Source organism: Geotrypetes seraphini, chromosome 9 (assembly GCF_902459505.1).
Source record: "Geotrypetes seraphini chromosome 9, aGeoSer1.1, whole genome shotgun sequence".
Classification (NCBI taxonomy): domain Eukaryota; kingdom Metazoa; phylum Chordata; class Amphibia; order Gymnophiona; family Dermophiidae; genus Geotrypetes; species Geotrypetes seraphini.
In genome coordinates this window covers 148,611,242-148,638,900 of record NC_047092.1, presented here as the reverse complement: position 1 = coordinate 148,638,900, position 27,659 = coordinate 148,611,242, and the positions used below count along the sequence as shown (strand labels likewise).

Genomic DNA, 27,659 nt, shown 5'->3' with positions numbered 1-27,659 from the left:
ATATCCATGCATGCGTGGATGCCCTCTAGCTGTGGCCCTGAGCCTCCTATTACTGCCAGTGGGGGGGGGGGGGGTGCTGCAGAAGGAGAAATGAGGAGAAGGAGCAGAGGTGCCGGAGAGGCACAGGCATAAGGGATTTAAGGGATTGGGACTTGTATACCGCCTTTTTGTAGTTATACAACCACACTCAAAGCAGTATACATACAGGTACTTTAAGTATTTTCGCTATCTGTCCCGGTATTTTTGCTATCTAATGTACCTGGGGCAGTGGAGGATTAAGTGACTTGCCCAGGGTCACAGGGAGCAGTGCAGGGTTTGAGCCCACAACCTCTCCTCTTCACTGGCATCTCGCGGCACACCTGGAATCTGTGATACACTACCTTAGACCAATTGAGCCATTTGACCAATTGTCTTTTAGACCAACTGACCCATTAAGGGGTAATTTCTATATACGGTGCAGAAAAATTGGCACAGAAAAAAGACGCACTTAGCGCTATTCTACAAACCACACTTAACAGTGGCTGCCCCATGAATAAAATTTAGGCATGATCATTTACACCAATTAAAACATGGTGCAAATGCCCATGCCTAAATGCTGAGTGGATTGGGCACATCCTATAAGCGCACATGATTTTTAGAAATGCCCACAGCCTGCCTATGCCCATCCCATGGCCACTCCCCCTTTTGAGAGCTGCGTATTAGAATTTACGCACACCACTTTAGAGAATAGACTTGGAAAGTTAGGTGCATAAATTCTAATTAGCACCAATAACGGCTTGTTAGTGGTCAATGATTGGCACTGATGGTCTTGTTAAACAGTTAAGTTGTACACACAATTTAACCGCTGGCCAGATTTGCACACACAACTGTAGTCACCATACAGAAAGCAGGAGTAGATGTTTAGCATTTAGGACCAGTTGACAGGGACCTTCTATAATGGAACCTGGGCATCTAAGTTTCTTTATAGAATAAGTACCTACCATGAGCCCTCTTTAAAAATTGCTCCAATTGTGCTGCTGAAAATTCAGATAGGAATCTTATGTGTTTGGTATCCCACCAGTTGTGGTCAGCGTTTTGCTAACTGCCGCTAGCATTAAACCCAGAAATTTCATGCTGGGCCATATCTGTGCATCGGCATTGAATTTCCTGATTTTTGGAGCCCACTAAGATACAGTCAGCTAAGTGTGATATTCAGCACTTAACCCCATAAGATAGGATTGAATATTTTTTTATTTTATTTTTATTATTTATACACCACTTATAGCCTAAGTGGTTTACATTCAGATAATCAAGCATTTTTCCCCGTCTGTCCTGGTGGGCTGACACTCAATCTAATGTACCTAGGGCAATGGGGGGATTAAGTGACTTGTCCACAAATACAAAACAAATCCCACTAAAGCTGTGGTCTCAAACTCGCGGCCCGGCCAGGTACTATTTTGAGGCCCTCGGTATGTTTATCATAGTCACAAAAATAAAATAAAAGAGTTTCATGATCATATGTCTCTTTTGCTATAAATTACAATATTATTATTAAGGCTTAGCCAAAAGGAAAGATTTACAAACTATAAAGAGTTTTACCTCATGCAACATTGTCATTTCTTTAATAAGACTATTTTTTTCTGAGGCCCCCCAAGTACCTACAAATCCAAAATGTGGCCCTGCAAAGGGTGTTGAGACCACTAGTGGCAAGGAAAATGGTCTCAGAAACCTGCCTGGATAAGGACATATTCAATCCAATACCAAGCTTTTAACGGTTTGTAGTTTCCATCACTGACCAAAAATACCTCCATCTCCTTTTTTTGTGTAACCAATTGCTATTGTGTCAGAAATTAATAATTTTTTACTTTTTTCTAATTTTTATAGACAGCAAGAAAAACACTTATCTTGAAGTGTGCAGAGTGCTGACAAGCCCGACAGGAACCCGTTTTGCCACAAAAGTGGCTTTTTCAAGGGTTCTCAGGACACTTCTTTTTAACGTCCCGCCTCACTTAGGGCTCTTTATTTCTGCTGTCCTTAAGCGAGGCGGGACATTAAAAATTTAGAAAAAAGTAAAAAATTATTAATTTATGACACAATAGCAATTGGTTACACAAAAAAGGAGGTGGAGGTATTTTTGGTCAGTGATGGAAACTACAAACTGTTAAAAGCTTGGTATTGGATTGAATATATCCTTATCCAGGCAGGTTTCTGAGACCATTTTTCTCTCCACTATCTTATTCAATACGCTTTAGTGGGATTTGTTTTGTATTTGTGGATTGTTCCTTAGGAATCCCACCGTCTTCTTGCTTGTATCTAGTGGATTAAGTGACTCGCCCAGGGTCACAAAGAGCAGTGTGAGATCTGAACCCACAACCTCAGGGTGCTGAGCCCATAGCTCTAACCACTGCACCCCACACTCATTTAACGGGCCCTTTGATGCAGTTAACCTGGCCAGTTAGGTTCCAAATATCAGCACTTCAGATTTCAGGTTTGTTGAATTTGATTAACAGCCCAAGGATACAAAATCCATCCAGGTGGCGTACAGACACAAAATCAAACAGAGTAGAAAAAAAAGAACCCTCCATACCATGATAGGATAGCAAGAAGGTTATTGCTTGCCAAGTGTCAACTCTGCACCGGAACGTCCTGAAAATAGCTGGTTTTCAGTTCAGTGCTAACCGGTTATTAAACAGTTAAATGCCACTGAAAATTAGCAGCTAGCCCCAAATACTACTACTACTACTACTACTATTTATCAAGTTTTAAGTTTAATTCATATTTGATATAATCGCTTTTTTCATAGATTACAAAGCGATGAACAATAAAAATTAAAATAGAGGAGACAAACAATTTATGGGGAATCACAGACGTACATTCAATAAGAGGGAAATGCAGGGAAGAACTACAATTTGGTACAGAAAAGAGAACAAAGAAGGGATAAAACAATAGGAGATGTATTAGATCAGTGCTTGCCTTTTTTGTAATGATTAATACAAACAACTATATACATTCTACATTTCTATAATTTCTGAAGAACTGAAAGGCATACACATGTGTATTTAATATGTAATAGATGGTCCCTGCTATGACGAGCTTACAATCTAGGTTACACAGACAAACAGTACATAAAGGGAGGGGTTGGGGAGTTTCTCACAGGGAGAATAGTAAAATGGGCAAAAGTAGCTTATGGAGAGTGGGAGTTAGGAGTTAAAAGCAGCCTCAAAAAGTGAACTTTTAGCTTGGATTTGAACACTGCTAGTGATGGAGCTTGACTTAATGACTCAGGCAGTCTGTTCCAGGCACACGGCGCAGCAAGACAGAAGGGACAGAATTTGGAGTCGGGAATAGGCAATTTAACTGGCCAAGAGCTGTTTTGGCCAATTAAATTTCTTTGAACATCGACCCGTATAAGTTTTATGGCAGCCACTAATACGTATTGTCCCTTTGACTATTTAGCCTATTCTTTTGAGAAACTGTGCATTTGTTTGTACAGTTCTCCTTTTTGTTGTATAATATGGTCACGAAGGGCAGAGAAGGTCATGACTAAATGTGTCAAGCAGCAAGTGAACTGTTGCTCATTTTTTTTGTTATTCATAAAATGCTAAAATCTGGCGCCCCCTGACACTGATGCGGTTCTGCACTGGATCATTCCACAATTAGGCACAGAAGTACCCTGGATGCCGAGGCACCTGCTACTGCCAGAAGAATAGAGGAGCTCCCAAATCACCTCAGCAGCAGTGAGGAAAGCACCGGCAGCTGGTCGCAGCTCATGAATGATGAGGACAATCCAGATGACGCCAGCAGCTTTTTACAATTCAGCGAGAGGTCAATGAGGTATCTCTGCCTTCTGTGTTTTCCAGCAACTGGATAACGATGCAATTCGTGTCCACGCAAAAGGAGAAAATCTATTCATCACTTATGCATTATCAGGGTAATTCTATAAAGAAGGCGATTTATTCACATGCCAATTATAGAAACATAGAAAGATGACGGCAGAAAAGGGCTATAGCCCATCAAGTCTGCCCACTCTACTGTCCCACCCCATTAAGTCAGAGTGCTGCTCGACCCACGTAGAGATCCCACGTGGATGTCCCATTTATTCTTAAAGTCGAGCACGCTAGTGGCCTTGATCACCTGCACCAGTAGTTTATTCCAGTGATCCACCACCCTTTCTGTAAAGAAATACTTCCTGGTATCACCACCAAATCTCCCTCCTCTGAGTTTGAGCGGGTGCCCCCTTGTGACTGAAGGTCCCTTAGGAAAGAATATGTCGTTTTCCACCTCGACACGACCTGTGACGTACTTAAATGTCTCAATCATGTCACCCCTCTCCCTGCGCTCCTCTAGAGAGTAGAGTATATGCATAAGTGACTAGAACCCTGGTATATATATGTGCATATGTATGCACATACATGTATAAATGCTTACTGAACTGAAAGCCTTTTGTAAAATACTCAAAATATAAAGCACAAAACTGCAACAGAGCATGCACATAACAGGAGCACTGACAGGTCAGGGGCATGCCACACATTTACATGCTAAGCTTCTAGAATCATGCCAGTTATGCACACAAATGTAACTTTTAATCATGGACATTCACACCAGCTATTGGCATGGTGTAAGCATAGAAGCAAAGAATATGAAGACAGAGAAAGACTATATGGCCTATCTGGTCTGCATAAGCTTGCCATCAACTATTCCCTCATCTCCATCAGAGATCCAATGTACTAGTCGCAGACTGTCTTGAATTCAGCTTCTTCACCAGAAGGCCTTTCCTTACATTCACCACCCTTTCTGTGAAAAAGTATTTTCTGAGGTTACTTCTGAATCTATTTCCTTTTACCTTCATCCTATGCCCCCTCATTCCAGAGTTTTCTTTCAATTGGAAGAAGCTCACCTCATGCGCATTTATGCAATATAAGTACCTCATATTTACATGTCTCTATCATATCTCCCTTCTCCTGCCTTTCCTCCAAAGTATACATATTAAGATCTTTAAGTTAGTCCCATTATATTTTATGATAAAGACCACTTAGTAGCCGTCCTCTAGACCAACTCCAACCTGTTTATGTCTTTTTGAAGATGCAGTCTCCAGAACTGTATATAATACTAGTCTTTAAGCCCGTTACATTAACGGGTGCTAGAATAGATGTGGCCGCTTTCTGTCTGTCTTTCTTTTTCTCTCTTTCCTCAGCTGTCCGCCACCACCCCTTGCCTGCTCCCCCTGTCCAGCAGTAGGCCTTCTCCCTTCCTTTTACCTCCCCCCTGTCTAACAGCACCTCTTCCCTGCTCCCCATGTCTAGCAGTAGGCCTCCCTTCTTGTTACCTTCCTCCCTGACTCCCCTCAGAGTTCCTGCTGCTGCCGACAGTGCCGCTGCTGCTGCTGCTCCTCTTCCTCTGCCACCCGTCACCTCGTGGCAATTCCCCGGTCCCACTCCCCTCAGAGTTCCTGTTTCTGCCACTAGTGCCACTGCTCCTCTTCCTCCGACACCTGTCGCCTCGTGGCAATTTCCCAGTCGCACTCCCCTCAGAGTTCCTGCTCCTGCCACCAGTGCTGCTGCTTCTCCTCCGCCACTACCCGTCGGCCCGCATCGCCTCTGTCGCTGCCGCCCCTCTGCACTCCGGAGGCCCCGAGTATTTCCTTCCAATCTAATAGAACCCTAAGTTTACATGCGCACTCCTACCTGCCACGGACCTACGGATCACGCAGGTAGGAGTGCGCATGCGTGCTTAGGGTTTTATTATTAGTGATTCTAAATGAGATCTCACCAGTGTCTTTTACAGAGCATCAATTCCTAATGGCCATTCCTCTCCTTAGGCACCCAAGAATCCTTCTAGCTTTTGCCATCACCTTTACAACCTGTTTAGCCACCTTAAGATCATTTGGCCATGTCTAAATGTCAGTATATTGGGAGTCCTTTTTGATTCCTCACTTTCCTTTAAGGACCAAATAAATTCCTTAGCAGGTTTCAAAAGAGTTCAGTTCCCTGCCATGTTTCACCAATATGCAACCAGTCTTAAATAATAAAGCCTCCAGCTTATCTTATCACACTGCTGGGTCTAGGGGAGTGCCTCAAGTTTGCCTTACAAAAGCACAAAAAACAGCTTTCAAAAACCCTCCCAGTTGTTGGCAAACTTCTCCCCACAAAAGCACTCTCAGCTTAATAAATTGTGCAGTTAATCAAGATAGAAAAACAAACAATTTCACAGTTCAGGTTTTGTTGCTTATATTTAAAACTTTGGCTTACAACGAACCCCAATTTATATCAAGAATGCTAATTCCCCACAGCTCTGCGCGTACACTCAGATCATCTTTTCAAAATCTATTAGTTGTTCCTTTTCTAAAAATAATAGGTACACGAAGATCAGACATGTTTTCTGTAATTGGTCCCCAATGGTGGAACTCTTTGCCTCAACACATCAAAAACGAAAAAGATATCCCTTCTTTTAAAAAATCCTTGAAAGCACATCTTTTTAAAGATGCTTTTAACATTTAAACCTTTTTTGACTTTTATGATATTTTTTTTTTAACTACCCTGTCTCCTTTTGTTTTTTCCCTTATTTGTCTTTCTCGATATAACAGATGTATCTTTTTACCCTCCTCCCCTTCGAACTAATGTTTGTCCTGTCTTAATCTCAATGTTCATGTATTTTGTATTTTTTTTAACTCTATCCTATTTTATAATTATGTACATTGCTTTGTAAACAGATTCAGCGATTCATCAAATATTTAATAAACCTTGAACCTTGAACCTTGACTGAGGCAACAAAAAACAATCTCAGCCACAACAGCAATAAAAAAAACCCTCACAGTTTGCAGCTCAGGCTTTGAAAATGGCTGCCAAGCTTACTTCCATCAACTCAGGAGCCCCCTCCAAGCCATCAGGGACCAGTTCTCCTTGCAGCTCCATTGGCATTTCCTGATCTGCTTCTAGCAACTCTGAAGTGGGTCCAGCCTCTTCCACTTCCATGGGGTCACAGGTATTGCCCATGCTTGAGCTGGGAAGCTCTTCTTTAGGGAGAGACCTGAGCTTCCTCCCTAACCTGCCTAGTAGCTTGCTAACATCTACTGGCTTATCAAGAGGGGAGCCACGCCCTGCTCTAGCTGAGCTTGCTCTCACCTGGGCTTCTCTCTGGCTCCCCCGGTGGACATTAGAGCAATAGTCTTCCTCCCTATTCCTAGGACTAGGTTTAAAATCTATGTTCCTAGTCCTGCTGTGTGGATGGTAATGATTGTGCAGGGCTTCCCCTTCCCCCCATTCTATGTCGGTGCCATCCTCAAACGGGGCAGATTGGTACTGGGAGCTGGCTTTGGCAATTCCTTTTATGGGCTTCTTGCCACCCTTTCTTCCAGCTTTCAGAGGGACCTTGGCAGGCCCGGTGCCTGACTGGTCACAGGAGGTGGTAGATTTTCAGCTACCACGAGCTATAGTGTGCGGTAATTTTGTGCATGCGCTAAAAACCCTAGCACACCTTCATAAAAGGAGCCCTTAAACACTCCCTTCCTTCTAAAAAAAGGGATTACCGTATTTTCACGCATATAACGCGCGCGTTATACGCGTTTTTACCTACCGCGCATACCCCTCGCGCGTTATATGCGTGAGCGCGGTATACCAAAGTTTTAAAACATAGTTCCCACCCCGCCCGACGCCCGATTCACCCCCCCAGCAGGACCGCTCGCACCCCCACCCCGAACGACCGCTCGCACGCGCTCCCACCCGCACCCGCATCCACGATCGGAGCAAGAGGGAGCCCAAGCCCTCTTGCCCGGCCGACTCCCCGACGTCCGATACATCCCCCCCCCCGGCAGGACCACTCGCACCCCCACCCCGAACGACCGCTCGCACGCGCTCCCACCCACACCCGCATCCACGATCGGAGCAAGAGGGAGCCCAAGCCCTCTTGCCCGGCCGACTCCCCGACGTCCGATACATCCCCCCCCCCGGCAGGACCACTCGCACCCCCACCCCGAACGACCGCTCGCACGCGCTCCCACCCACACCCGCATCCACGATCGGAGCAAGAGGGAGCCCAAGCCCTCTTGCCCGGCCGACTCCCCCACGTCCGATCCAACCCCCCCCCCCGGCAGGACCACTCGCACCCCCACCCCGAACGACCGCCGACTTCCCGACAATATCGGGCCAGAAGGGAGCCCAAACCCTCCTGGCCACGGCGACCCCCTAACCCCACCCCGCACTACATTACGGGCAGGAGGGATCCCAGGCCCTCCTGCCCTCGACGCAAACCCCCCTCCCCCCCAAGAACCTCCGACCGCCCCCCAGCCGACCCGCGATCCCCCTGGCGACCCCCACGACCCCCCCACCCCCCTTCCCCGTACCTTTGGTAGTTGGGCCAGAAGGGAGCCCAAACCCTCCTGGCCACGGCGACCCCCTAACCCCACCCCGCACTACATTACGGGCAGGAGGGATCCCAGGCCCTCCTGCCCTCGACGCAAACCCCCCTCCCCCCCAAGAACCTCCGACCGCCCCCCAGCCGACCCGCGATCCCCCTGGCGACCCCCACGACCCCCCCACCCCCCTTCCCCGTACCTTTAGTAGTTGGCCGGACAGACGGGAGCCAAACCCGCCTGTCCGGCAGGCAGCCAACGAAGGAATGAGGCCGGATTGGCCCATCCATCCTAAAGCTCCGCCTACTGGTGGGGCCTAAGGCGCGTGGGCCAATCAGAATAGGCCCTGGAGCCTTAGGTCCCACCTGGGGGCGCGGCCTGAGGCACATGGTCGGGTTGGGCCCATGTGCCTCAGGCCGCGCCCCCAGGTGGGACCTAAGGCTCCAGGGCCTATTCTGATTGGCCCACGCGCCTTAGGCCCCACCAGTAGGCGGAGCTTTAGGATGGATGGGCCAATCCGGCCTCATTCCTTCGTTGGCTGCCTGCCGGACAGGCGGGTTTGGCTCCCGTCTGTCCGGCCAACTACTAAAGGTACGGGGAAGGGGGGTGGGGGGGTCGTGGGGGTCGCCAGAGGGATCGCGGGTCGGCTGGGGGGCGGTCGGAGGTTCTTGGGGGGGAGGGGGGTTTGCGTCGAGGGCAGGAGGGCCTGGGATCCCTCCTGCCCGTAATGTAGTGCGGGGTGGGGTTAGGGGGTCGCCGTGGCCAGGAGGGTTTGGGCTCCCTTCTGGCCCAACTACCAAAGGTACGGGAAAGGGGGGTGGGGGGGTCGTGGGGGTCGCCAGGGGGATCGCGGGTCGGCTGGGGGGCGGTCGGAGGTTCTTGGGGGGGAGGGGGGTTTGCGGCGAGGGCAGGAGGGCCTGGGATCCCTCCTGCCCGTAATGTAGTGCGGGGGGGGGTTAGGGGGTCGCCGTGGCCAGGAGGATTTGGGCTCCCTCCTGGCCCGATATTGTTGGGGAGTCGGCGGTCCTTCGGGGGGGGGGGGAGGGATGTATCGGACGTCGGGGGGGGGCATCAGGCTTTCAGGATGGGGACAGACCTTCAAGGGGGGACAGTGCACGGAAGTCAGGGGGGGTGAACGGAGAGTCGGGACAGCGCACGGAAAGTCAGGGCGGGCGAAAGGAGCGTCGGGCAGCATGCGCGGTATACCCGTGAGCGCGGTATATCAAAGTTTTTGTGCAAATCATCGTGATTTCTGCGCGCTATATTCGTGTGCGCGTTTTATACGGGTGCGTGTTATTTGCGTGAAAATACGGTAAAGGAGTCAAGATCTTCAGTCAATCTTTGGTCTTTAAATTCTCTCAACTCTGGAATGATCTCCCCTTTTTTTAAGGCGTTCCAGTTCGTTTCAATTTTTCCGTAAATCTTTAAAAACTACTCTATTTGCCAAACATTTTGAAAATTAATTCTTTTGAAATTTTGCTATTATCTTCTACTTATCATTTGTAAATCATTCCCTGTTTAATTAATTGCTGTAAACCGAGTTGAGCCTTCTCAGAATGATGACTTGGTATACAAAGTTAAGCTTTAGTTTAGTTAGTTTAGTCTAGTATGTAACTGTAGGCCTAGCTACTAGATTATAATGGCAATTAATGTGTAATTGCCAATCTAGAATTTGCATTTCATGTACAGTGTCTTAGCACCTAACTTTAGATTTAGGTTTTAGATTTTTTTTATTATTTCTGGCCTGCCTTTATCCAGGGTGGAGAACAATAAAATGTACATAGCAATAAACAAAATTACACAAAGGGCTCCTTTTCCGAAGGTGTGTTAGGGCCTTAATGCGTGGAATAGCGAGCACTAAAATACCGCGTGCGCTAGCCGCTACTGCCTCCTCTTGAGCAGGCGGTAGTTTTTCAGTTAGCGCACACTATAGCACGTGCTAATCCGTTGCATGCACTAAAAATGCTAGCGCACCTTCGTAAAAGGAGCCCAAAGAGTTATAATATCAAAAACACGACATTTCAAAACTCAAAACCCATGTTTATCCTCTCCTACCCTAGATAAGATCATTTTCAAGCACCAGTCATAAGAACATAACATAAGAACATAAGCAATGCCTCCACTGGGTCAGACCTGAGGTTCATCGTGCCCAGCAGTCCGCTCACGTGGTAGCCCAACAGGTCCAGGATCTGTGCAGTAATCCTCTATCTACTCTTCTATCCCCTTTTCCATCAGGAAATTGTCCAATCCTTTCTTGAACCCCAGTACCGTACTCTGCCCTATTACGTCCTCTGGAAGCGCATTCCAGGTGTCCACCACACCTGGGTAAAGAAGAACTTCCTAACATTTGTTTTGTATCTGTCCCCTTTCAACTTTTCCGAATGCCCTCTTGTTCTTTTATTTGTCGAAAGTTTGAAGAATCTGTCCCTCTCTACTCTCTCTATGCCCTTCATGATCTTCTAAGTCTCTATCATATCCCCTCTCTAAGTCTCCTCTTCTCCAGGGAAAAGAGACCCAGTTTCACCAATCTCTCAGCGTATGAAAGGTTTTCCATCCCTTTTATCAGACGTGTCGCTCTCCTCTGAAACCTCTCGAGTAACGCCATGTCCTTCTTAAGGTACGGCGACCAGTCTGAGCCCATGTGCAACTTTCTTCAAATCAGTCCCTGATTTCCTAACTTACTACTACTACTATTTATTATTTCTTTAGCGTTATCAGCACTCTACACTCTGTTATTCTATCTCTCGTATATACACCTTGTTTGCTTGCACCCTATGCTTTCTATTAAAATGTTTTATCACACATTGTGTTTACATTGTAATATAACATACTATGCCTTATTTTGAATTGTAATCTGAATATTTTTTTTTTCACTGCTGTCTGTTGCTTATATTTGATTTATTCTTGCTGTACACCTCCTTCAAAAAGATGGTAAATAAATCCTAATCAATAAATAAAATAAGCAGGGCAAATAAGTGTCCATTAGACAACCTATAGAGAATTTAGATCGTAGCGCATTTACACTTTACTCCTAGGGGAATTCTGTGCAAAAGGTTTGAAAATTCAGCTAAATTCTGTGTTGTTTATTTGTAGTATTTTTGCACAGAATTTCCCTATCCTAAGGCCCAAAATGTCCTCCTATTTTCTTCTTCAAACTTCAGCCTCCCTCAACCTCCCCAATGGCACACTGACCTTTGTCCCCTCCCACCCTCCCCAATGGTATATTCCCATTTCTCTGTCACCTCCCCCCTACATTGTACTCCTGGAGCTGGCTCCCCCATCATCTTCATAGATTGCGTGGCAGGAGGAGGAAGTAAACTGCTGCACATTGGGTCATTTCCTCCTCCTCTGACTGCTTATAATTGACTGTTTATGTGAACCACGGGACTTCCACAGTTCACATAAACAGATCTGCACGCACTACTTAATTGTTTAACAAGCTAATCAGCACCGATAATTGGCAATTAGCACCTGAAGACACTGGCACTAATGAGAAGTTTCACGCACAACTTTCTAAGTGCACTTTGTAAAGTGGTGCTTGTAAATTCTAGTTCGCAAATCTCAAAAGGATCATGACCAAGGAAAGAGCATGGGTGGATCATGGATGTTCCTAAAAGTTAGGTGCACTGTTATAGAATACACCCAATCTGCGCACAACTTAGGCGCAGGTATTTAAACTTGATTTTCATTGGTCTAAATGGATACACTTAAATATTAATCACACATACAGGCGCTAAGCAAGATCCTTTATATGGTGAGTGCCTTTTAAAGAATTGTACTACGCACCATTCTGATTGGTGCTGATTTTTTAGGTACCATATATAGAATTGGGGGACATGAATGGTCTGTCCTGCAAATAGCAAGAAACAAAGAAAAGTGACCCAATCCAGCATGGGAGAACAGAGGCCGATGCCAGACAGACTTATATGGTCTGTGTCTGAGAAGAGATAGGTAAAGGTTTGACATTTCCAGTGTGGTGCTTTCCCCTCCCGTGGGTGGGGCTCTAGTCACCTTATTGGGCAGATTGGATAGATCATGAGTTTCTTTTTTCTGCCATCATTTACTGTGTTACTCTGTTATATGTAGGGATTCCTGCTAAATTACAGTATAATCTTCCATTATTAAAAAAAATACAAGAGTTAAATTTATTTTTGGCTTCTCCATTAATGAATCAACTTCATTGGTTGTCTATTCAAGCTTGTATTTGGTTTTAAATTGAATGCATAGAAGGGCATAATCGAAAGGGACATCTAAGTCCGTTTTCGTCTAAGTCTCAAGTCATCCAAAGTAAAAAACAGCCTAGGACACATTTTCGCAAAATACGTCCAAATTTTTTTTTGTTTCGAAAATCGTCTAACAATACGTCCTGCTGATCTGATCGTCCAAGCCACTAAATTATCCATCTTTATACCACATTTTCATCCAACTTTTCATCCAAGTCAAAAACGCCTAGAACAAGCCCTGTTGGACATGGGAGGGATCTGCAAAGTGATGGACTGAATACCCAGACATGGCACCTAAATAGTGGGGTACCTTATAGGGCACTGCTGTGAACGTCACAAAGAGGGTGCCATGTCTTCTCCTCACTACAGCTCCCTTATAGGTCATGGTGAGCTCCCCAAACCACTTCCAGAATCCCCTAGACCAGGGGTGTCCAATGTCGGTCCTCGACGGCCGCAGTCCAGTCGGATTTTCAGGATTTCCCCAATGAATATACATGAGGTCTATTTGCATGCACTGCTTTCATTGTATGCTAATAGATCTCATGCATATTCATTGGGGAAATCCTGAAAACCCGACTGGATTGTGGCCCTCGAGGACCGACATTGGACACCCCTGCCCTAGAACCACTTATGTACCACCCTAATAGCCCTTATGGCTGCAGGAGCCACTTATATGCCAGTAAAAAAGAGTTTTGGGGGTGTATAGGGCAGTGCACATGTTTAAATATCAATGCAGTGATTACAGGAGCTTATAGACATGGGTCCTCCTCTCCATGAGTCTCAAACCCACCCTCAAGACGGCTTAAGCCGCCTCTGTGCTGGACGACTGGTGGCAAGTCAAATGCGCGCAAGACAAAGGCGCGCGGACAAATACACAAAGACAATTGAGCGCAACAACAACTGCGCGCAAGACAATTCAGCACAACGACAATTCAGCGCAACGACAATTCAGCGTAACAACAATTCAGTGCAGGTCAATTGAGCGCAACAACAATTGAGCGCAATGACAATTCACCGCAGGTCAATTGAGCGCAAGACAATTGAGCGCACCACAAATGGCAGAGAATACAATCACGCGCACATTCATCGGTGTTTTGCAAGTGCATTTTTATCACTATGGTTACCTAGCCTCTGTGTGCTTTGAATATAAGTCACGTGAATGCATTGTCGTTACTATGGTTATATGTATATGTGCTCAGAAAACGCATCTGACTATGAACCGGACGACTAGGCTTTCCTATGCCAGGCTGCCAGGTGATGATGGTCTGGAGGCTGAATTTTAAAGGTGTGATTAATATTTTTATGGGGGTGGGGGGGTTGGTGATCACTGGGGTAGTGTGTGGGGGGTCTGTTTTATGTGTTTGCAGTGCTTATCTGGTGACTTTAAGTGGGTTTTTGTGACTTAGACTACGTTTTACATGGTCTAAGTCACAATGTCCAAGTTTCGTCGATCCTGGGCTGTATAACTTACAACTAAGTCTAAGCTGGCCCACGTCTCGCCCAACTCCCGCCCTTAACACTCTTCCTGAAATGCCCCGTTTACCTTTGGTCATTCAGCGGCACTATGAAGGCCTAGGTCATTTAGAAATACGTGCAAAACCCGTTTTTATTATCGGTACTTGGACATATTTGGATAATGTTCGACTTAGGCTGGTTTTTGGACGTTTTTCTCTTTCGATTATGAGCCCCATAGTCTTTAATATCTTGAATGACTTGAAATCTGAATATCTTTTTCAATTTGTTCCACATCGTATGCAATTACTGTTTCACAATTTTTTAAATATCAAATCTTGACTTTCTCTTCAGTTAAAAATATCCATTATAATTTTCATCTTCCAATCCAGTAAAATCTGGAATAAACTTCCTTTACAGCCCACAGTCTTCTGATATTCTTTCCCACAAATTTTTGGAAACCTTTCTATTCCAAGAAATCTTTCTATTCCAAAAAATAGAAATTTTTGGAAACCTCTCTATTCCCAAAATACTTAGGAAGTCAGTAAAATTAATTCTACCTTCTGTCCTTCTCACACTATATTGTAGCAATATTGAAATTATAATTTCCAATAAGATTTGTTGACTTCTTCATTGTTAATCCTCCCTTAACTTATTGGGAGTGAGCAGACTACAAATGATAAGAAACTGAATTGAATACTGCTGGCATCCATGTTTCTCACCAGCACCCATGGAACAATTTCAACTGTACCCAGCCTTTGGTGTTTCAGTTTAGTTTGTAGTCTTGGAGAGATGGGGTAAAGTTGTTAACTTTTATTTTCAACCAATTATACATGAAATTCCCGTACTATGCCCAAACATTTTTAACCTATCGCATAAAGCATGAAGAAATACTTTTTCAAATAAAGAAAAAATAATAAATAAATAAAAAAGATATATAAAGATATATATATGTTTGCAAATACTATGGGCTCCTTTTACTAAACTGCGGTAGCGTTTCTAGCGTACGCTAACCCCCTTGCTACACGGAAAAACTAACACCAACTCTATTGAGGCATTAGTGTCTAGCACACGTGGCATTGTAGCATGCATGTTAAGCGCGCGCTAAAACCGCTAGCGCAGCATAGTAAAAGGAGCCCTATGTGAATTTATGTGAAAAGTGCCCAGTGTCCACGTCTCCTTCAACAGAGCCGCTTAAAGGTAAGTCTGGAACCATCATCGCACTCTTCCTATCCCTAGATTACTCCACACATGGCATTCACCACTTTTTAAAAAACTTTCTTCAATAATTAATATCTATTTTTTTTAAAAAAATTTTAAGCTACACTTATCTGATTTTCCAAGGGATAGTGGAGGTCCCAACTGATCAGCAATTGCAGTTCACCAATTGCTCCAATGCGGCTCAGCAGGAGGACTATTCCAAGTTATATATCATCACCCGTGCTTCAAAAATTGGTCATTGCTCCTCTACCCAGACCTGAGTTTTGCCACAGAGGCTTCTCCGGGAGGGGTAGCAACTAAAATAAAAATGCATAAACATATAATAACACATACAAACTCCCCTACTCAAGTCACCATCATTACTATCTGCAAATTATAGGTTCATAGTCATTCGTGCGTGAGACTTCAGCATGCCGACATTGGAGTGCAGACAATTCTGTGCAAGAGCGCACCGCCAAAAAACTTACTTTTAAAGAGCTACGACGCGGGATGTGAGTGGGGAAGCCTCCCAGTTTACTTCATACTCTTCGCGCTGCCGTTGGAAGGGGTTGGGGGTTGGAACCATCCATTATAGAGTAAACTTAAGTTTTTCCCGATTTTTTAGGAAAAAGTTAAGTTTTCTCTATAATGTGGGGGGTTGCATCCCCACCCCCCCAACAGCAGCGCAAAGACTATGAAGTAAAGTGGGGGGTTCCCCCCCACACACCCCTGTAAAAGTAAGTTTTTTGGCGGTGTGCTGGGGTCTTGCGTCGAATTGTCTGCGCTCCAATGTCGACGCGCTTTTGTCCCGTCACCAAATTATAAACTTAAAACTAACCCATTTAAACAAACTTTTCTTTTGTGGACTAGTATGGCAACCACACAGTTTTACCCATGGAAACAGAACTTAAGGGGCAGAGCAAGTACTCAGTTTATGAGATAACATTAGGTTGTTTGTACAAGGGTGGTGTGAAAAGTTTGGTAAAAAAAAAAAAGAGCAAATTAAATAACATAGGGGTCCTTTTACTAAGACGCACTTACCGGTTTAGCATGCGCTAATTGATTTAGCGCATGCTAAAGATTAGCGTACGCTAAATGCTAAGGTGCCCATTATGTTCTATGGGTGCCTTAGCATTTAGCGCGTGCTAAATCAGTTAGCACACCTTAGTTTCAAGTTTCAAGTTTAATAATTCTCTTGATTAATCGCTTAATCATATTTCAAAGCGATGAACAATTTAAAATACATTCAATAAAAAACAGTACGGTACACACTTTAAATAATAACATTGGGTTAAAAACTAACACATCATTTTGGGAACATAAGGTAAAAAGGGATTGTGAAATACAATTCAATATAGAAAAGTAATACAGAGGAAAAGTACAAAAGGAAGACAAGTAAAAACATAGTTTAATACAGTAAAGTCTTTGGCCTAAGGAGTAGTAAATTAAGCACCAAAGGCATCTTTAAAAAGAAATGTTTTTAGATTACTTTTAAATTTTTCTAGATCCTGCTCCTTTCGCAATTAAATTGGGAGGGAGTTCCAAGTCTGTGGGGCAGTTACTGAAAAAATAAACTGTTGTCTAGTATTAATGATCTTAAGCGAAGGAATCTATATATATAAAATCGGATGTATGTATGTATGTGCCGCGATCACGCAAAAACGGCTTGACCGATTTGAACGAAACTTGGGATGCAGATCCCTCACTACCCGGGGTGATATGTTCTGGGGGTCTCGCGGCCCACCTGCACACGTGGGCGGAGCTACAAACAGATAATCGGATTTCACCCATTCATGTCAATGGAAAAAATGTAAAACAGCTGCCAACGCAAAAACGGCTTGCCCGATTTGAACGAAACTTGGTATGCAGATCCCTCACTACCTGGGGTGATATGTTCTGGGGGTATCGCGGCCAACCTGCACACCTGGGCAGAGCTACAAACAGAAAATCAGATTTCACCCATTCATGTCAATGGAAAAAATGTAAAAACTGCCTCCGCAAAACCGGCTTGCCCGATTTGAACGAAACTTGGTATGCGGATCCCTCACTACCCGGGGTGATATGTTCTGGGGGTATCGCGGCCAACCTGCACACCTGGGCGGAGCTACAAACAGAAAATCAGATTTCACCCATTCATGTCAATGGAAAAAATGTAAAAACTGCCTCCGCAAAACCGGCTTGCCCGATTTGAACGAAACTTGGTATGCGGATCCCTCACTACCCGGGATGATATGTTCTGGGGGTCTCGCAGCCCAACTGCACACGTGGGCGGAGCTACAAACATAACTTCAGATTTCACCCATTCAAGTCAATGGGAAAAATGTAAAAAGCTGTGGGACCGATTTGAACGAAACTTGGTATGCAGATCCCTCACTACCTGGGGTGATATGTTCTGGGGGTCTCTTCACCCAAGAATTTATATGTTCTTGCTCCTGGAGGTGAAACTAAAAATGTTGTTTATAATCAAGTTTTGTGTTTGTTGTATTGTATTCATTTTGTCAAATATTTCGCATTATAATTTGATTATTGTACTTTTTATAAAGCTGTAAAAATATAATTTCATTCACCACTATAAAGTATCTTTATTTGAATCCATTTACTGTGTTATTGCTATAATTAAATACCCGTGCAACGCCGGGTCATCAGCTAGTAGTTAATAAATGTTGTTCATTGGATCCTTAGTAAAAGGATACCATAGTCTCCATCAAGGGTTTATACCCTTAGTCCTGTGACTGTCCATTTTTTTTTCATATCGTAGGAAAAATAGCTTACAACAAAACTGGAAACTTGCTGGATTCAGTATATAGCCCTCAATGGAGACTACCTTGTGTAACTTGTATTTTTACCAAACTTTTCAAACCACCCTCATGCTTATAAAATGAATACTAGCCAAATTTAATGTCAGTATAAAGGACAGATGGTGCTTATTGGCATTAATATTTCTTCTTTTTATTTTTCACTTTATTAGCAATGGTAACAGCAGCACCTCCAGCAGTCTTGGCATTATGGACTTGGAGGTTTATCAAGAAATCACGCAGCCTTCTACAGTAATTAAGTAAGTAGACAGAAGATGATGTCCAGTACACAAAAGTGGCTTATTAGCTAACAGATAACATTTATCTTAATCAACACATCATTGCAATTGACACACTACAGTATCGTTCTCATTTGAAGAATCTGTTAAAAAAAAAAAAAAATTTAGCACCCAATATACAGTACAGACCAACTGTATACCTTCTATGTTGACACTGGCACTTACAGATGAGTTTTACTGGGCTGCTTATACAAAGTTTAACTATGTACCTGAAGTAATGAAGGATTAAGTGACTTGCCCATGATCACAAGGAGCCACGGTGAGATTTGTACCAGGCTTCCCAAATTCTCAACCTACTGCTTTAACCAATAGGCTACTCCTCCATTGTATGATACAAACTGTGAGCAGCAAAGGAGAACATGACCTGAGCAACTACTGTCCTCCTTCCCACTGACATTTCCACCACTGCTAAAGCCCCAGCCACTGGGAATGGGAAAATTCCACAGGAGGAGCCAGATTTTGCCATCCTTCCTGCAACTGTGGACTCATAGTAGACTGGGAGCCCTGTGGAATTGTTTGAAAGAACCCTATAAGACAGAGTGAAAGGAATGGTACAGATTAGAGGGAGGGGGGTGAAGAACACAAAAGAGGAGCTGGACTTATGAGTGTGACCATATGTGATGATCTTAAGGTGGCAGAACAGATAGAAAAGGTGATGGCGAAAGCTAGAAGGATGTTTGGACCACAGGGAGAGGAATGCCCAATAGGAAAAAGGAGGTAATGATGCCCTTGTATAAGGCTCCGGGGAGACTTCATTTAGAATATTGTGTACAATTCTGGAAACCGCACCTTCAAAAAATATAAAAAGGATGGAGTTAGTCAAGAGAATGGCTACTAAAATGATTGGTGGTCTTCATCATAAAATGTCTAGGGACAGACTTATGCATACTTTGGAAGAAACAACACAAAAATAGGGGCAATGCACTTGAGTTGTTCACAAGTCGAATGATGAAGGAAGGTATTTAAAATACAGAAACATCACTCTTGTACTGTTTATAAAAGTGCTATATTAGTAATTCATAACTTGTTACTAAGTTTTACGCTCAGAATCATGGAGGCAAAAACTGGGGAAAACCCCGAAGCTATTGCCTCACCGCCCAATCATCGCGTATGTAAAGGTGAACGGAATTCCAAATATATAAACTTATAACGTACCACTAGGGCTAAGCTTGTGTACGTCTAGTTGGAAAAGAACAGCAAACTTATCTTATAGCTTGCTGTTTGCTGTTCTTTTCCAACTAGACGTACACAAGCTTAGCCCTAGTGGCATGTTATAAGTTTATATATTTGAAATTCCGTTCACCTTTACATACGCGATGATTGGGCGGTGAGGCAATAGCTTTGGGGTTTTCCCCAGTTTTTGCCTCCATGATTCTGAGCGTAAAACTTAGTAACAAGTTATGAATTACTAATATAGCACATTTATAAACACTACAAGAGTGATTTTTCTGTACTTTGGAAGAAAGGCAGGAGAGGGAAAATATGATAGAGACATTTAAATACCTGTGTGGCATAAAAGCACATGAGGCGAGTCTCTTTCATCTGAAAGGTAACTCTGGAATAAGAGGGCATGGGATGATGGTGAAAGGGAATAGTCTCAGAAGTAACCTAAGGAAATACTTCATCACAGAAAGAGTGGTGAATCCATGGAACCACCTCCCAGTGGAAATAGTGGCGATGAAAAATGTATCTGATTCCAAGAAAGCTTGGATCTCTAAGGTAGAGGAAGGGATAGTACATGGCATAATTAGGTTTTTATGTGCCTTCATTTTTCTATGCATCTATGTCAGGGAATATAGAAACATGATGGTAGATAACGGCCAAATGGCCCATCCACAGCATCCACTATCTCCTCCACTCCCTATTGGTTAAGGCTCTTTATACTTGCATTGTGATGTCATAGAACTTTATGGTTATAGAAACATAGAAACATGATGGCAGATAAAGGCCAAATGTCCCATCCAGTCTGCCCAACCGCAGTAACCATTATCTCTTTCTCTCTCTAAGAAATCCCATGTGCCTATCCCATGGCTTCTTGAATTCAGACACAGTCTATGTCTCCACCATCTCTTCCGGGAGACTGTTCCACAAATCTACGACCATTTGAAATTATATAGGAAATGAGAATAACATTTCCAATATTGTTTCCTAATGTTTACTAAATAAAATAATGGGGGGGGGGGGGGGAAACAAGCAATACTTTGCTTTTTGTTATTGGTTATTTTGCAAGCACGGAAAAAGGAACTAAACTAAATGAGAGGAAAAGGAAACAAAAGAATAGAATTTTTAAAAATGTATTTGTACTTGCAAACTCTTTCTAAAATTTCAGGACTGCTAAAGTTATTTGAAAACAATTTATACACTCTGCATTTTGTTACATTGGCCCTCTTTTACTAAGCCGTGGTAGAGGTTTCTACTGCAGCCCAGGCTGCTAAAAGCTCCGATGCTGCTCCCGTGCTCATAGGAATTCTATGTGCATCAGAGCATTTTGCACTCCGGACCGCAGTAGAAACCTCTACTGTGGTTTTGTCCGGGGGGGGGGGGGGATTTGTAATTTTCTTTTTTTTTTTTTTTTTTGTATCTCTAAAACTGTTCTTATTTTACTTCTCATGAAGTGATTTAGTAGAAAAGAAGGAATTCCCTAAGGAGCAGCAAGAAAATTTAGATGGTAAGCCTGCTAATTTATCATTTGTTTGGCTTTGAATTAGAGAATGACATGAGGACAAAATTTTCCCCATCCACACGGGAACTCATTTTCCCGTCCCGTCTCCATGAGTTCTTTTCTTGTCCCTGCCCCATTCTTGCAAGCTCTGCCCTCAACTGCATAAGCCTCAAACACTTTAAAATCCTAAGTAGCAACATTCTAGAGCTCAGACTGTGATGTCATAATGCCTCATTCCACCAATGCCTAAGCTCCGTCCTCATCTGCACAAGCCTCAAACACTTTAAAATCCTAAGTAGCAACATTCTAGAGCTCAGACTGTGATGTCATAATGCCTCATTCCACCAATGCCTAAGCTCCGTCCTCATCTGCACAAGCCTCAAACACTTTAAAATCCTATGTGTCCGAGGCTTGTGCGGTTAAGGAATAGGGCAGGGACAGCGACAGCAACAAAACACATAGGGATAGGATGGGGATATTGAGTTCCTGCAGGGATGGGAAAAAATTTGTCCCCGTGTCATTCTCTATTTTGAATTCTTGTCATATGAAATATAGGGGGGTTATTTTAGACATATAGTAACATTTGCATATAAAGATTACAGAAAGCTGTAAATGGTGTTTTCATAAAGCTTCTGTTTCCATGTAGAGATCTACACCAGGCAGATTCCCCCCTCCCGATTCTGTACACTGCTCCCAAAGTTCTGCATTCAAATATGTGCTCTTGGTAGATTTGCATACGCAACTTAATTGGTTATCAAACCAATCAGCACCAATAATTGCCAATTAACAAGCAATTAGAGGCACTAGTTGGCACTAATTAGAATTCATGTGCACAACTTTCTAGACACATTCTATAAAGTGGAGCATGTAAATTCTAGTGCGTGGATCTCAAAAGGGGGTGTGGCCATGGGAGGAGCATGAGTGAGCCGTGGTACTCCTAAAAGTTATATGCACTATTATAGAATATGCCTGATCCGACACAGGCGGGGATCGTGAGAGGAGCCACCGCCGCGTCTTTCAACTAAAAAATACAATAGGGCAAGACGAGCAAGGAGCAGGCCAGACCGAACAACAGGACGAAAAACAGAACCCTAAGCGCGCATGCGCACTCCTACCTGCGGGTCCCTACAGCTCACGGAAAACAGGCGCACGCAGTGGGAGTGCGCATGCGCAGCTTAGGGTTTTATTATATAAGATGCCTGATCCACACATAACTTAGGTATAGGTATTTAGGCATGGTTTTCATTGGCTTAAATGCCTCTGCCTAAATATTAGTTGCACCAATAGACTACATGTAATTCTATACACCACGCTTAACCATGGAAGCAGTCTATAGGATAGCGCTAAGCACCAATTTTTTTAGGTGACATATATAGAATTTACTCTTTAAAGGGGACATGCTGGGGGCATAGTTTGTGCCTTGCATGGGACAAAAATATACACGTATCTTCCCTTTGTAAAATGCTCGCTTCACTTAGGGCAGGGGTGTCCAATGTCGGTCCTCGAGGGCTGCAGTCCAGTCGGGTTTTCAGGATTTCCCCAATGAATATGCATTGAAAGCAGTGCATGCAAATAGATCTCATGCATATTCATTGGGGAAATCCTGAAAACCCGACTGGACTGCGGCCCTCGAGGACCGACATTGGACACCCCTGACTTAGGGCTCTGTTTCTGCCTCCAAAAGGAAGAAAAATAAAAATTGTGGTCTAACTTCTTAATTGTCTAAACTTACTTATCTAAAGGGCCCTTTTACTGAAGCTTAGTGCATGCAACAGAATTAGCTCAAGCTAAATGCTAAGAAGACTATTTCATACCTGTGGGCTCCTTCACATTTACCGCATGCCCTAAGTTTGTAAAATAGAACATACCAGGATACAGTGACACATATGGAAGTTCTGAAATTGCCACTTCTATGTGGAAGTGCCAGCATTTTAATGTGGAAGCTGCCGAGTTCATGCTGTTCCCTTTTTCAACCTGTATATTTGTAAAATGTCTGCTTCTACTGCATGTACAGGCCCTCTCATATGTTCTCATTTGGATCGATATTTTGCAAAATGCTCCATGTTCAGCAGAGCCTCTGTAAAATGCCACTGAAATTCAGTACATCTCAGCTAGACATCTTAGTGTCCATCTTGGCATTCTATATAAAATGAACATTCATATCTCATATTGCTTCATTTTTTTATTTTTATTTTTTTTAAGAGTGTACCTCTGACTTATCAGTGGGAACAGTCAGCTGTCAGAAAGATGCACTGATAATAAACTTTGACCTGGATCCTGATTGTGTGGATGCAGAGCTGCGAACCACCTTGCAGTGGGTAGCTGCCTCTGAACTTGGAATTCCAACGATCTACTTTAAGAAATCTCAGGAAAACAGAATTGAAAAGGTATACAGTCTTTATATCAAGGATTCTACCCTCATCAGTGTCCCCAGGACTGGTCAAAGTCCCCCATATCTCACCCTATCTGAAGTTCAAAAAAGGGGCTTCAGGGATACCAAGTCAAGTGCATTCAAGGAATAGTTAAGTTCTGGAACACGTTGCCAGAGGCTCTGGTAAAAGCGGATAGCGTAGCTGGTTATAAGAAAGGTTTGGACAAATTCCTTGAGGAAAAGTCCATAGTCTGTTATTAAGACATAGGGGAAACCTCTGCTTGCCCTGGATCGGTAGCATGGAATGTTGCTACTCTTTGGGTTTTGACCAGGTACTAGTGATCTGGATTGGCCACTGTGAGAACAGGCTACTGGACTTGATGGACCCAGTAAGGGTACACTTTTAAATTCATAATCTATCTATGCATTATGCATGCCAATTTGGTTATCCGTTCTGAGCTCGTTGGAGAGGATGGGATATAAAACGAACCAAATAAATAAATAGATACCTAGATATCCAATGCCAAGAGCCATGCTTGCTTCAGTACTGAATATCTGAGGTTAGTTCAGCCTGCAGCAGGAAGCTACTTACCAGCTACTTTCTGCTGCAGGCTGAATATCAACTCAATACTCTTCTCATGCGTATGGGTTTTCCTATAATAAAAAGTAAAAATATATAATTAATGAAATGATGTTCTTGTTCCCATTCTTACCTAGTTCCTGGATGTTGTGCGCTTAGTTCATCAGAAGTCCTGGAAGGTGGCCGATATCTTTCACGCGGTGGTACAGTACTGCAAACTTCAAGAAGGCAGCAAGGAATTCACCCCAAGTCTCTTCGACTGGCTTCTTGAGCTGGAATAAGAAGTCATTTGTAGTTCAGAGTTTTCTTATTTGGCTCCAGCTTCACTTGATGTGCGATGTGTAATGCTATCACTTTCAGGAAAATTCCGTAACTGTAGATGTTCCAAAACCAAGCAAACAAACAAACCATTCAAACACAGGCACAACTATCAATTACATTACTGTGCAATTCTAGTGAGTTAATAAGAGTTCCTTGACACAGGGTCTAGGTTGTATTGTATCAATTATTTTCTGGAATGTTATTCATATCAATTGAGTAGTGCCATACAAACCTAATAGCATTTTTCATAGTCTAATATTTGTACAGTTTCAGACAGTAAAAGACTCGATCTCTGTTAAAAGACTTTATAAAAATTAATTTTTGCTTCTGAACATACACTATTGCAAAAGCACTGCAACTATCTGGTAAGACTGCTGTCTACAAAAATTTCTGAGTCACATAAATCGCCAAATATTGTTTAGTGGTCTGCACTGCAGTGCTTTCTCACGGTACAAAAATAATAAGCATTTTGTCTCACTCTGGGAATATTTCTTCTTCTTTTTTCTTTAATTTCTTTGCATGGCTTCACGATTGAAAGAATCAGGACCGAGGTGCTCTGGAATTTTATCCTGCCAAATTGCAATTGTACAGGAGATAGGCTGGAAATCATGATTTTTCAATGGATACAATAATGAAAGGTTGTTGTTGATAATTGAAGGCAACAATCTATTTGGCTGCCATGAGGGAGAGGGAGAAGAAAGGCATTTCCTTGCTTTTTAAATTCATATATTGTGTGACATGCTAATTGGCTCATATCCAGATGGATGGACGGTCACGATTGACTCAGCCCCCTAAATCTTATTAAAATGAGCATCTTTTAAGGTTTGAATCTGGCCCAACTTAGACCCATCTTTGACAGGTATGAGGAATAAAATGTTGAACATATAACTGGATGACAACAGTCTGTCAAGTTAGGGCAATTTCACCAATATTGATTACATTTTTCTTTGAGCCCTGTAATTCCTCCTGTCTCCTTTATCTTTAGAACCAGTGCTGGGATCCAGTGCCATTTGCCTTCATTCTCAATTACCTGCCACCCAAAATCCAAAACAATTGAAATGGCCCTGAGAGGCTTCTGGCTGTTTAAATCGCTTGTCCGTGAATATTCAGCAGCACTTAACTGCTTAGTGCCTAAGCCGAAACTGGCTAATGTGGGCATTCCAAGGGATAATCAGCCCTTAACCACAGAAGGTAACCGCTTATATTGAGTCACATAAACAGCAGTCCTATCTTTAAATGGTTCAGTTTTTGCAGTTAAGGGATGAACATCACAGTGAACTGCATAAGTTTAAACAGCCTAAAATATAACCAGATATTCAATGCCAATGCTCAGACATGGCCCAGCACTGAGTACATGGAAAAACATCCAGCGGGAGACATAAAAATGCTGACTGCCATTGGCTGAATATCTAGCCCCAGGAGATTTATGCCCTATTTTGAAAAGACCTTCCCCATCACTGGTCCTAGTCAGGTCAGTGCAGCAATGGTCTTGAGGCTTAGAGCTGTGTATCATAGCATGGAGAAAAAAAAAGACCAGCAGGAAAAAAAATAGAGGTGATAGTGTCTCAGTGTAAGTCTCTGGTGAGACCTCATGTAGATTACTGTGTACAATTCTGGAGACTGCACCTTCAAAGAGGCATAAACAGGATGGAGTTGGACCAGCAGTTGCTTCTAAAATAGTTGGTGGTCCATATTATGGAGACTGACTTAAAGATCTCAACATGTATGCTTTGGAAGAAAGGCGGGAGAGGAGAGATATGATAGAGATATTTAAATACATAGGCGGCGTAAATGCACACAAGGCAAGTCTCTTTCAATTGAAAGGAAGGTATAGAATGATGGGGCATAGAATGAAAGTGAAAAAGGAGGTAGAATCAGGAGTAATCTAAGGAAATACTTCTGCATGTAAAGGGTGGTGGATGCAAGAATGGCCTTCTGGTGGAGCTAATAGAGACAAAGAACTCATGGGACAAGTACTTAGGATCTGTAAGGGAGAGGAAGGGATAGTAAATAATGATAGGAGTGTACTACTAACCAACTGACTGGGATGGACAGACAGATGCAGAAATGTTATCAGAGATTAGGGAGGATAGCAAACTGGATAATACAATAATGGGTGGTTTTGATGACCTCATTGACTGGGTAAATGTAACATGGAGGCATGCTATAGAGGTAAAATTCCTTGATGAAAAGGACTACTTTATTGAACAGCTGGTTCAGGAGCCAACAAGAGGGGAAACAATTCTAGACCTAGTCTGTAGTGGAATATATGATTTGGTGCTGGGATCATGGTCATGGTCAGATTTGATATAATACCTGAAGTAAGGGCACACATGAAACTACCTGAACCCCTACGGTGGGCTCCATCTCCAGTCAAAGTTAAAATCCCACCTCTTCGAGACTGCTTTCAACTTCTAACTCCTCTCACCTTAGATTCTGCATCCACCAAGCCAATGTGCCATGTCTGTGTGTCCGAGTTAGATTGTAAACTCTTCCGAGCAGGGACTGTCTATTAAATGTCAAAATGTGCAGCGCTATGTACGCCTTTCAGCGCTATAGAATTGATATACATATATATATTTATTTATTTAAAAATTCTCTATACCATCTAAAACCTAAATGGTTTACAAGATAATGCATATATATATATTTATAAAACAAAAATTTTAAAAAACTCATGAACATAAATAGAGAAATCCTTGGAGAATCAACGTCAAAGTATCAGTAGGGTGGCTACAGAACATCCAGGCATATTACAGTAGTTAGGAAGCTGGTGTAATTGTTACCTCTAGTGCTGCTACTACTACCGGGTTTCCCTGAAAATAAGATAGTGTCTTATATTAATTTTGGGTCCAAAAAAAACACACTAGGGCTTATTTTCAGGTATGTCTTATTTTTTTCATGTACAACAATCATCTCTCCCTTCCTCTCCTCCATCCCAATTCTTCCTCTCTTTTCGTTCTCTCCCCACCCCCATGTATAGCATCATTCCTCCTCTCTTACCCATCCCCTTGTGCAGCAGAACCCCACCGACCCTCCCACCGTGAGACTGACATATCTCTGCTCCAAGGCCTCCTAAAGCATTGTGGGTCGGGGTTGCTGAATCGACGAGTCTGATTTTTTCAGCAAATCAGGCAGCACTAGTCAGGGATGGAGTCAGGGAGTGTCAGGGACATTCGGGGGGGAGGGGGGCTTCGGGGGTCGATCTTAGCTAGGATTTATTTTTGGGGTAGGGCTTATATTAGGAACATCTTTAAAAATCATGCTAGGGCTTATTTTCAGGGAAACAGGGTATTACTAAATATTTCTATAGCGCTGTACACATTATATGCAGGTACTGTCCGTGTCCCTGTGAGTTCACAATATGTAGTAAACATAAGTGTGTATTTTATAACCTCAGTCCAAACTCTTCCCCCCACCTCTACTCTTA

General features: G+C 43.2%; 1 protein-coding gene across 2 annotated transcripts in view; it reads left to right on the top strand.

Moving 5' to 3' along the window:
* SPHKAP (SPHK1 interactor, AKAP domain containing) overlaps positions 1-27,331 on the top strand; it is a 207,270-nt gene extending 179,939 nt beyond the window's left edge. For both annotated transcript variants that reach the window (XM_033959773.1, XM_033959772.1), the window contains exons 8-12: positions 3,640-3,813; positions 18,170-18,256; positions 20,911-20,963; positions 23,160-23,344; positions 24,046-27,331. In XM_033959773.1, coding sequence (XP_033815664.1) covers positions 3,640-3,813; positions 18,170-18,256; positions 20,911-20,963; positions 23,160-23,344; positions 24,046-24,189 — 643 coding nt within the window. In that variant the 3' untranslated portion in view covers positions 24,190-27,331. The remainder of the gene's footprint in view (positions 1-3,639; positions 3,814-18,169; positions 18,257-20,910; positions 20,964-23,159; positions 23,345-24,045) is intronic.
* The last annotated feature ends 328 nt before the right edge of the window (positions 27,332-27,659 follow it).